This window comes from Gallinula chloropus, assembly GCF_964237585.1.
Source record: "Gallinula chloropus genome assembly, chromosome: 2".
NCBI lineage: Eukaryota > Metazoa > Chordata > Aves > Gruiformes > Rallidae > Gallinula > Gallinula chloropus.
In genome coordinates, this window is record NC_140086.1 from 133,240,409 (window position 1) to 133,253,070 (window position 12,662).

The 12,662-nt window shown below is 35.1% G+C and overlaps 1 protein-coding gene across 4 annotated transcripts in view; it reads left to right on the top strand.

Moving 5' to 3' along the window:
• The window catches only part of DGKB (diacylglycerol kinase beta), a gene marked incomplete at both ends in the record, with an annotated part of 316,588 nt that overhangs the window by 105,509 nt on the left and 198,417 nt on the right, over positions 1-12,662 (top strand). For all 4 annotated transcript variants that reach the window (XM_084260022.1, XM_084260024.1, XM_084260023.1 and 1 more), the window contains 2 exons: positions 10,617-10,702; positions 11,969-12,058. In XM_084260022.1, the coding sequence (XP_084116148.1) occupies positions 10,617-10,702; positions 11,969-12,058 (176 nt within the window). The remainder of the gene's footprint in view (positions 1-10,616; positions 10,703-11,968; positions 12,059-12,662) is intronic.

Sequence of the window (12,662 nt, forward strand, 5' to 3'; positions counted from 1 at the left end):
TTCTTTTGAGTTGGACAAAAAGATCATAAAGGTTGAAACGTACATGGTTTGTCCTTCACAAAGTTATATTTCAGCTATCACAGATAGATTGCTGGATAGAGTATGCTCTTACAGTTTCTGCCAGTATGGCTGGTTTTAAAGGCCAAAATTACAGGAAGCTGTTCTCTCTTAAAACCATTCTACATCAGCTGTGCATTCATTTATTGTGTGAGACTTGGGATGTGTATAGCATTGATGAAAGCAAGAAGCAGAACGGGCCTGATCGACTTTTAAGTTAGGATTCCCGGGATATCTTGTGCTACATTCAGGCTAATGTGCAACCTGCAGAAAGGTGAAAAACCTGCTCCAAAAATGGAAGCAATGATATGCATGGTTTCTTTCATGCCTGTACTTTTATCCTGTACCTGAATGTTTGGGCTGTTCTGTTTCTCAAGTGTTGTTTGTTTGTGTTTTGCTGTGCCAGTCTTGGCACACATGGAAAATTTGAATAATTTTAGTCCCAAGAATAGGCTAGAAAAATTGCAGAAACTTATTTCATGAGTTCATAAGAAATTTTACCCAAGATAAAACTAGTAACTAAAATTGTTGGGTTTTTTTCATATATTATAATAAAAATACCATACAAGAGATTGAGATGACAAGTTTTAAAACAATTAAAAATATTTGTTCAAATACTTCTTGTTTCATTTAGATTTTTTTTTTAATCAAACTAAAAAAGAAGTAAAACCAACTTACTGACTGCATTTAAGTCTGTAATTGTTTCTGGTTTTCGTATAGCTCTATGTGTAAAGGAAAATGTACTTTAAGGTAGCAGCACAAGAGGGCAGTGTTAAGTTCAAACTGAAACTGCACAGAAGCAATTTAAACTTCAGTCTTTTGAACCAGGACAGTGATTTTTAGAAGATGTTTTCAATTTTTCTTCCAATTAGTAATCAAAACAGTTTTACTTCAGAGTCACTTCGAAGAAATTTCTAATTAATTCTGAAACAGACAGTGCATTTTATTAAGCTTGTTTTGGTATATTTTTCATTTATTCCACAGGAATCAATAATCCTAAATTATACAGTTTTATACTTTTTTCCCCTGGATATACAATGTAGGCAGTATATAATTTTGTCCTCTAAGTGAGCAGTTGAATTAGCCCTGCATTTTGCTTACCAGTCCTTGTTTCCCTTTCCATGAGGGCTGGATTGCCTAATAAAACCTGCCTATCCATCCATTCACTCATCCATCTCTATAATGCCAGTTATACTGGATTGTCAATCAAAGTGGTACATTTATTTAATATTGTCATATGTATCTTTTAGATTGAAATGGAACAGAGTGGGGGACTGCACAGCACAGAGAAAAACAAAAGTGTGTTCTTTGTGCCAGTTGCTGTTATTGAGTGGAAAGAGATAAACATAGTGTATATTTATTTTAAAGCACTTATGATTATTGTAGTATATTTTAATTGAGTCTATTTTAAGTTTTTTTCTTTTGAGTACTAATTTCAGACATGTTTATTCAACCCATAGAATACTTATAATATTAGGGTGGAATTTGCATGGTTTTGGTAGAGCAAAACAATAAGCTTTAACCCACAAATTAGTGTTTATTTTTTATATAGGGTGGTATTTTTCTGTAATCAACCAAGAAGATAAGATTCACAAGTTTCAAACTCTAGTTCCAAACATCTGTGGCTGGTGTGAATTACTATTCTGCCAAAAACCTAAGTTTTTCCTGTTTAGATAACAGGGAGACAGACAAGAGAACTGGAAGACCAGTAAAACCCTAAATTTTAGGGGGAATAGGAAAAATATGTTGTTTTTTTTTAAAAAAAAAGTCCACAGCTCAATCGCTAGGTCTTTCGTTTTTTCTCTTTGGTGGAGAACCATGTTCTTCCAAAGAAATGTGTTGGAATAAAGGGCTCCTTAGCAGACCTGAACTGTAACAGGGTTAAAATAATCTTTGTTCAGAGAAAGATGGACCACTAGTGAAGTCCCATATTTGAATTTTCTTCAAATCTGGAATGGATGCATTCCATTTTCCCTCTCAATTACATCTCTTTAAAAAACAAACAAAAACCCCCAAACAATAAAAAACCCTACACACAAAAAAATCCAACAAACACTTTTCATAATACCCATTACTGTGCAGTTTTTAAGAATGTGCTGGAGTGTCCTGTGTCAACAAAATTATTTAGGTGACAATTTTAGTATTGCCATCTGAATGTGCAGTTAATCAAGTGGACGCATCACCTACTTTCATAATAGATGGGGATGGTACCCAGAGAACTGCAGGGACAGGAACAAAGGCATTTCCTGTAGCTTCTTAGCATGCCTAAGCTATGTCAAGACTCACGTACGTAATCCAAATAGAAATATGTAGATGATGCAAATAACTTGCACTGCAGCCGACTCTGTGACACCGGTTCCTTTCCAAGAACGGAAGCTGACCTGCTGTGGGGCCTGAAAATCAAGGAGCTCTCAGCCAAAGGGCAACAGCACGCTTTAAACGCTGGCATAATAATTAATGGTTTAGACATTCTTTATTTGGGAGTAGAGAGATACGGGTGAGCTGGAGAAACCCTGTAAACTCTGCAGCTGAACACAGGCATAAAAGGTACTCCACAGTTACAGACTGCCGCAGTTAACAAAGTGACATGAAAATTGCCAGGCTGATACATTGTGTAATTTGTGCCTAGCACCTGTGTTTTTAGCCTTGAAAAGAGTTTCCCTGTTTGGTTGTTATATCTCCTTAGGAGTCTTCTACTTCTGACAACAACTGTTATTGTGGATTTAATGATCTTGAAGAATCTGAAATTCAGTTATTATTCACCTCACAGAGAGGTAAATAATAGCTGGATGAATAGCAGTCGAGCCACAGACCCACATGACTCTCCAGAGAGGTCACCATTTCACAAAGGCTTTGTCCCTCTGAAAAGGCTCCTGTCTCCTTAAGTCTATTATTTAAAATGTCTAATTTATGTTATTTTTATACTCTACAATAGAAATTATGTCCACAAAAGTTGCATTTCTTTGTAACTCCCTTAAGCATTTAATTTGGAGAGCATATATTTTTAAAATTCTATCCGCAAGTTTACCTCAATGTGCCTTTTGAAATCTTAAATTCTGTCCACTTAAAAGATGCCCAAGACAGCCAAACTGAATCCCTTGACTTACTCTGTAATTTGGTTGGGAATCTGCAGCACCTGGGCCTTTACAACTTCACAAAGCAACAGGCCTATTTTCAAAATTACACTGTTTTCCCTGATTATTTGAATTGATTGCTGGAGTATTTCTTTGCTGTTGGACAGTTGGAATATACAGAGTATTCTGGGAAGACACAGACACCAAGAGTATTTTAGAAGATAACAACTGCATAATTATTTTCTCCTGAACAAAACCTTGAAACTGGTCTGTATTTCTTTGGAGGAATTACACTTTTGCCAAAGGATGGCAAAGCAAGCCACAGTATTTAGAACTCAGGAATTCTTCTCATGTGAAACCTAAAACTTGGATTCAGAGATATATTTTAAACAGCTGTTTATCAATATTTGTACTTCTATGACAACTGTGCTGCTTGCTGTATACATAGCACAATCTTTAAATATTGTAAGTAGCGCCAATCCCACTGCTATCTCAGTCCAATCTAGACTTCCAAAGTTGTGAGCAAGGTTTATTCACCGTTCTTAACAACTGTAATTGTTCAGTAGTAGTTTGCCACACCCTTACAGACCTTGCTTGAAAAGGAGCCTCTGCCCAATCCTTTACCCTTTTCTTCTCACATTCTTGAAATGGTTCTGTTTTCTCAGTGACCCCAACATAAGCTTTTGATTATCACATTTAAGTTATTTCTGAACGTATATTAATGTGGTTTAACCCCAGCTGACAACTAAACCCCACACAGTCACTCAATAATGTTCTTTCCCCCAGCGGGATGGCAGAGAGAATCAGAAGGGTAAATGTGAGAAAACTTGTGGGTTGAGATAAGAACAGTAGTTGTGGTGGTGGTGGTGATGATGATAATAATTGTAATGTAGAATTGTAATGAAAAGAAAAATAACAAAAACAAAGAGAAATAAAAGCCAAGAAAAACAAGTGATGCCAATGAAAAGCTAACCATCTGCTGACCAATGCACAGCTGCTCCCTGAGCAGTGATCCAACCCCCAGCCAAGTTGCCCCAAGATTGTATGGTGAGCATGACCTCATTGTATGGGATATCCTTTTGGTCAGTTGTGCCAGCTCTGTGTCCTCCCTGGTCGAGTGGTGTCAGAAGCAGGAAAGGCCTTGGCTCTGTGTAAGACCAATTTATCAGCAGCTAAAACATTCCTGTGCTATCAACATTATTCTCATACTAAATCCAAAATACAGCACTATACCAACTAGATGGAAGAAAATTAACTCTATCCCAGCCGAAACTAGGACAGTATGAGATCCAGCGTCTTTCCTCCACCTGCTACCCAGGATATATTGAGTCACTTTTCCCACAAATTATTCTCTATTTCTTCTTCTGACTGGCATATCACTCTCCCAGATTTGCAAGGCTTCTGGATATTATGCAGAAAAAGCAAAAATAAAGGAGCTGTTTACAAGGATAGGTAGTGATAGGACAATGGCCTTAAGCTAGTGGGTAGATTTAGATTAGATATTAAGGAGAAATTCTTCATTATGAGGCTGGTAAGACACTGGCACAGGCTGCCCAGAGAAGCTGTGGCTGCCCCCTCCCTGGCAGTGTTCAAGGCCAGGTTGGATGGGGCTTTGGGCAACCTGGCCTAGTGAATGGTGTCGCTGCCCATGGCAGCAGATTGGAACTACATGGTTGTTGAGGTCTCTTACAACCCAAAACTTTCTATTGCTTCAAGTTTCTTGCAGGGTCATAGGTTTGACACTATTGTTACTGTTTGACATCTGTATCAAAATTATTTGGGGCAATCTACTGACTATAATGCTGTGCTGTAGAAATAGGTTGGTATACATATTAAGCAATATTTAAGGAAAACCTAAGGTTTGGTTAGATAGGACTTTGAGCAATCTGATTTAGTGAAAACTCTCCCTCTCCATGGCAGAGGAACGTGATCTTCAAAGGTATGTTTGAACTCAAACCAATGTTTTTGATGGTGAGTACCTGACCATAAAATGTCCCCTATATTTTTGGAGTCACTCAATAGTGCGTGGGATCACACACTGAAGTACTGGGAACGTGTTTTTCTAAATGTACCATCAAAGTTTTTAGCATGCCTGTGTTTTGAAATAGGCAGCCTTTTTTATATTTAGAAAGTATGAACTGAAGAAGTCTTTTCAGTTTTAATATATGCCTCTACTCAGTTAACTTTTGCACATTAAAATGCCATTCCAGGAGAGGAATATACTGCCCCATGCAATGAAAAACTGGATTTATTGAAACTGTTTTTTATTAGCATGATTTACTGGAATTACTGTCTCATAGTGTCATTGCAGTATACAGAAAACTGACTGAGAGTTGAAGTCTGTATGTTGTCCAGTTAAGCGGCCAACTCAGTTTGGCAGTCTAGAAGAGGAAAAACTCCATTCAGTTTTCATTCATATACTCAAGTTAATGGCTGTTTGTCAGGGACTGTGTTCGCTTTGTTTAGTAAAATGACATTATAGTCATTGCAATAAAGGAGTAAACATTGCAACAATGTGATTGCTTTGTCTTTCAACTTGATACTTTCATCTGGACAGTTAGTTTAAGAAGAATCAGATCTGAACATTAAATTAGTGAAATTGCTATATTAAACCCAGCATTGTGAATTCACAAGCAGTCAAAGTTTTTAAGTTATAGGGTTCATCTGGAAGCATTGAGGTATCTATTAGATTGTTCTTTTGTTAACATAAATCTGTTAATGAAGGTTTAGTAGGCTCTAATTAGTTTTAACATGGTGATATTTAGGGTGAACTTCATCTTTCTTTCACACCCAGCATAAGTTATATTCCAATATACAAATATACTGGTTCACTTGTAATTATCAAACTGATAGTATACAGATTCCATTCCAAAAGTTTTTATATTATAAATGTATGCTATTAACGCCACACTTTATGAAAAATAAGTATTTATTGAATTTAATGATTTTATGTATTTACTGGTTCAATATTATTGTCTCAATAATTCTAAGACCAGCCTACTTTACTAGTTTGAATATAGAAGTTTTGAAACAAATGTCATATAAAAAAACCTTCATGATTTACAGAGAAAGTCTGTCTTGCAGCTTATTACAATTAGATGCAAGTATTGTAACTGTCAAAGTTCGTGTACTGTGTATAGTAATATTGACTGAGAAGCTATGAGACAAGAGTATTTACACATTTTACTAGTCATCTATTTATAAATTATTCTCCTTTTCCAAAACCTGAATCCAAAATACTGAGGGGTAATTGTAAAAGCAGCTCAGTAAAATCATGAGGTTTAAGTCACAAGAGCTGAAGTAGTTCTAATGCCATGCAGTGTATTTAAGATCTCTAATGTAGGCAGATACTTATTTCTGTTCCAGGGGCGGGGTTTGTGGGTTCCCCTCCCTTTTTTTAGCACTTTGATCTTCTGTATAGTGGAGAAGTCTAGCAAGTTAAATAGTATTTTTATATCCACTGATAGTATGCAATTTACTTTACACATAGCTGATATCTATCCTGAGATACCTGCATCAGTGGATTATTCCTTGTTTGGACTATTGGCAGTTTTAATTTTTGCTTCCACTGTGAGGGAAGAAGTCTGGCTGATGGATTTCATACGGGGCTGCTATCACGCCACCTTGTGTGGTTGAGCACCTCAAGTCTCTGCATAGTGCAATGCCTGTGGGGTAGGAGAAACTCATGTGCAGATACCTAAATGGAAAGCATTGTAACATAAATTTTAAAATAGTTGCATTGTGAGTGGGACAGTGTGTCCTAAAACAGTTCTATAAGAATAAGGGGTGTGGAGGGTGTTTATTATCTGTGCATAAATCAATCAAATGCATGATGCAACAGCAAATAGTTACATCCTCTAGTACTGGTGCTTGTTCATAGACAGTTTCTCTTTATTAATCTGAATTTGACAAGGTTATTATGACAAACTGAATTAGAGTAGTATAGGTAGTTGAAACAGGTGGCATCTTTCAGGTCAAAATTACTAACTTACTAGCAGAAATTCAATAATTACTTATGTGTGTGATCCTTGTGACTTGAAAAATAAAATAGGCTGGTATCAAACAGGTTTAGTGGTTTAAATTAATTTGTTTTACTTCCAGGAAATAGGAAACTGGATTAGGGATAACAAACACAGCTCAATTTACAAGGGAGCTATGGAGATGAAGATAACAATTGATAGGTTTTCCAGCTCAGTCTTATGACTGAGCCCATTTACTATGTTAATCATTGGTCATGGAGTAAGACCTACATATATGCTTAGGAAATTTGAAGAATATGAAAAGTTGGGAGATACCATTAAAAAAAAAAAAGGGCGGGCGTAAGGGGTAGTTTAATGATACAGTAATTCAATCATCGGGCAAGAATTAGATGATCTTGTCAGTTTTGATGATAGAAATACAATAGTGGGAGCATTTTTCTTCATAGAAAATAAATTATCAAAACAATGCATTATATAAAATGATCCTGTGTGAATTATAGTATTAATTAATTTAATACCACTAAAATGCATATTTTGATGTTTCTGATTTACCTGTTTGATGTATCCTATTTATTTAATTTCTGTCAAGGTCATTGATGTAGTGTCTGTAAAGGTTCTGATGTACTGGGCATACATTCTTTGAACTTAATATTGTACTTAACGTGTTGTGTAAACAGAAACCATATTTTTTTTAAAAAAAGTAGAGATAAAACTTTGGGGGGAGAGACCCCTTGTAAATACTGTTTTATATTTTTATGTTATTTGATGTTTATTATATGCACCTAGAAATTTTGTACAATTTTTAAAATCATTTGAAGATAGTTCTATTTTCTATTCTATTTCTATTTTTTCTTTCCACTTCAAACCACTTTTATTAAGTTCTTTTCCAACAATATTTTTTAAATCATGTAAAAACAGGTGCTATTAAAATACTAATTGACTAATGCTGTCTCAATAGGCAATATATATACTATATATGTATATTAAGAAATCTATACAAATCTTTCTTTACAATTAAAACACTTACTGCACTTGAGTGAGACCTTATAAACAGAAAACCATGTCCCCATCCCAAGTCTTAACTCTGCACATTCAAATTCAATGAATCAGATTTATTTGCATATGTAATTATATAACTATTTAAGTTTATAAATTAGATTTTATAAATATTTATATTTGGTATATTTATATGCTCTGCTGATATATGCAAATATATTATGTGAGGTATATTATACTCATGTATTTATTGTATATTTATTTGATGTATGTATTTTTATATTTAAATTTACAAAAAGTCATGCGAACTTAATGATGTACTATGACATTGTTTGGAAAATTCATTAAGAATATAATAAGCTCCAGGGGAACTATGAATGAAGCATATTGAGGTTTCTTTTTCACAATATGTTTTTGTCAGATTCTTCAGTTCCCCACTTTCTTGGGAAGTTATATTCTTTTGATGAAGGATGTTTGATAGCCGTATGGTGATGATGCTTGTTTATAAAAAGGGAGACAGAGGCTTAGCTCTATGTTCTCTATCTGGATTAATGCAGGAGCTAACCCTGTACTTTTGATGTAGTATTTTGTTTATTTGTTTGGGTACTTTCAAGCTTTATTTTTGACATCTATTACATGTGATAAAAATACTTAAACATTTATAGAAGTTAGTACCCTGCCATCACCTTTGGGTTACAATTTGAGTTAAATTAATCTGGAATATCCTCAGTACTGGGAACAATATAATTAAAACTGCTAACTTTCTACAGACCCAGCACTTTGTGTCCACGTGAGAAAGCTGATGATGGGAGGCATTTCTCTCTTTGCCAGGTCTCGTGAAGTGACAGGTGTAGACCTGGGAGCCAGGGTATATCTCAATCCCCACTCTTACAGTGGTGTGGCATGGTGTGACTTCCAGCAGAGGGTCTTTCAGCACATCTGCTTATTAGAAGATGTGTTCCCCAAGTGTACTCGGTCTGATTTGGCACATGGTGTTTTGGATCAGAAGAGGTCCTATAGGACTTGTCCTGCAGATGTGTGAAGTAGAACATAAGAGGTGAGAAGGGCGAAGCAAGTTTTGGTACAGAAGGAATAAGCATCCTTCAGACATTATACTTGATGCTTGAAACTCACTAAGAGCTCTTCTGATCAGAGACAATTGGAGTGGGACAGCAATGTGATGGGCTTAATTCTATGTAGGTTTGCTAACCTTGAATTTCTGGTCTAAAACTCATAGAAGTTGTCCTGTTGTCTTCTACATCTTAAATAACATTTTATGACCATTACGCTTTCTGTTTCCTTGTTCCATGCTATTTCTTTTACTCTTTAGTTTGTCATATGTTGCAGATTTATTGAGAGGCCAAAATTTTTTTAAGACTGTCTAGGGACAGGAATAGCATGTGCAGTGTTAAAGTTTCATATGGAAAATAGCTTGAATTAAACAATTGCAAGTTAATATACATATGTATTTCCATTTAAGGAATTAGGTACAGTATACTAATTGTGCATTTATTAGGAGATTGCAAACTGGAAATCAGGCATGGTCACAATATGCATTAAGGTGCCTGTGACAGTGATGAATAGAATATGCTTGACTATTACACACAAACGCACACATATATACACACATAGAGTAATTAAGAAGAATTACTATGAGGTTTTGGTCTAGTCACAATTTCTGTGTAAGGACTAATTTAAGTATGTGTCAAAACCTATCCTGAAAAGATGCCTTTAAATTTAAAACATTGAAACTTAGAATTGTTTTAATATATCCTCACTTTTCAGCATTATGGAGCACTGGTATTGAATGAAGTGGATAATGAGGTTTTAATACTGTCCAGCACTCAATGGATATGGAAGCAGAAATAGCCAGGCAAATATTACCATAGATATTTCACCTTTAAAATACGGTTTTAGGATGATGGAATGAGTGTATTCAATCTGATGCTTACTCATTTTATATTAAACCAAGGTGCAAAATTGTTTTTATCAACCACAAAATGCTCAGTTTATTACGTATTAGTGTGTTGTTTTCATATGCTTTTATAGCCAGCACCTCACAAGGAAATGTTGTGGCTAATACATTTAGCCACCTTAGACTTCTCTGTCTTGAAAGACTACATATCCATTTATAAGTAGGTAATAGAGTATGTTTCCTGACAGTAGTTTCAAACAAGATTTGTACAGAGACAGATTACCCATTGTGTCCAAGCTATTTCAAATGTTAGTGTGCCATAATAACCATTGAACTAACAATTTCGTGTTACATTTCTGGGATAGTAATTTCACCTGTGCGACCTGTCCTATGGAGCCTGCTTTGGCAGGGGGGTTGGACTCAATCTTTGGAGGTCCCTTCCAATCCCTACAATTTTGTGAATCTGTGAATAATACAAAGTTGTATGAAAAGTACAAAATTGTGTGAAAAAAAATACAAAATTGTGTGAAAAATACAAAATTGTCCAAAAAAAAGAAGAATGGTCATATTAAATATCTTCATTTACTGTTTTAGGTTAAATTTTTTCCGAGATGTTCCTGAGTTCAGAGTACTAGCATGTGGTGGAGATGGAACAGTAGGCTGGATTTTGGATTGCATAGGTGAGCAATAACATTTGCATAATTTTTGCTTGACTCATGTTTTTCATTTTACTGCTGCTCTTGTGTTCCAAAGTATGGATACAGCTATTTCAAACAAAATCTCTTGTTCATTGAAATTTTTTTAATTTATTCATTTGGGACATGATTATTTTAAAGGATATTCAGAATCCCTAGACTAGCCCAGTGCTTGTTGTCCTCTGGATTTCCAGAAAACAGGAAATTTAAGTAAATCTATTTCTATTTCAGTTCAGTCTATTCCCCAAACTGAGTAAAATCTAAGTTGTTTCTTTTAAGATCATTTGCCTTAGTTCATTTGCTAATCCTGTTACCAATTTTTTGTTTATGCTCCCTTATCCCATAATGGAGATAAAGGAATAACAGTCCTTTGAAAAGGACTGTTCTGACAGCTATGTAGATACCTGTGCAGCATAGGGGCATCATTTCAGTTTTGCAGTTCTTGCTGTCAGTTGGCTGTAAACATCTCTGTGCAAATCATTAGGGAGGCACAAAAGTCAAGAAACTAGATTTAAACTTCTCAAGACCTAATAGGGAGAATATCTCCTGCGCTGCGTCATTATTTACTTGGCCTTAGAGGGGCTGCAGGAAAAAAAAAAAAAAAAAAAAGTATGACTGGAAATTAGGAAGGAGATGAAAAGAGGTCAAAAGAATCAACTGAAAGTTTGGATGAAGGGTGCTTAAAACAAGTGTTTTTCTGGGAGGGGTGCACCAGAAAACCTTGTAGACTTGAATGAAAAGTAAAAATGATGGCATAGAGGAATGGATGACAGGAAATGTATATCTCCAATCTTGGTTTGGAAAAAAAAGCCAAAAAGAAAACAAAAAACAATCTGACAAAACTACCTAAAACGTTTTTTCAAATACAGATGAAATCTTATTATTCCTGCTCTTGTTACTCTTTTGCATTCATAGCTGGGAATGTCAAAGCCAACAGCAACAGAGCACATGCTAAGTCTTAGAAAGATCCTGAGTATCGTTGTTTATTAATATTTATCACATCTATGAGTTACAAAAATCCTTGAGATTACAACCTTAATCCTAATTTACTCAATTGTTATGTTGACTGGATAAAGGGATGCATATTGGAGTGGTTTGGTGAAATGTTTTTTGCTTATCAGGCAGCATAATCTCATATACAAAACCTGTATCACTGTCTTTCCATGGAACAAAACCTACACAGTTACTATACCAATACCATACAATTAGATTTTTTGTTCATTAGTTATGTTTTTCCTTCTTTATTCACAGAGAAAGCAAACTTGATTAAGCATCCTCCAGTTGCTATCCTGCCTCTTGGGACTGGCAATGATTTAGCAAGGTGTCTGAGATGGGGAGGAGGTAAACACAAATTAATGTACAATGCATTATGTAATCAAACAGGGAAAAAATAACCTTTGCTTCAGAGTCTACTCTTAACATTTGGATTTCTTTTTTATGATGTATGTAAAGAACCTTTAACACCTTTCCTCTTTTTTGGAATTAGCTGTCTGTAGATGTTCTACGAACAATTTTATAGATATTAAAAAAGGTCGTAATTACACTTCATGCCTTGTTTGTAGCTTTTGCTGAAACAAAAAAGGCTCTAAGGTGCAATCATAGTAGTATATAGCTATATTGTTGGCTTTTTACCATCTATATTGCATTTATTTCTTTGATCAATACCTTATAAAGGGAGTATTCTTAAATAGATTTTAATTGGGGCTATTCTGAAAGGGTTACTGAAAACAGCCAATAATGGGTTTTGAGTGGTTTAATCTTTTTTAATATTTATAAATATTAAATGAAAAATATGTCTCTGCCTCAGACTAGTTCCTTTAATCCAGTCCCATTCTCTTCTCCTACAGAGGATTCCAGGCAATAAGTGCTGTGGTGCTATTTATCAGGAAATGAGAAGGCAAAGAATGCTGAAAGGAGAATATGTGTGAAGTCAAATTTTTAATAG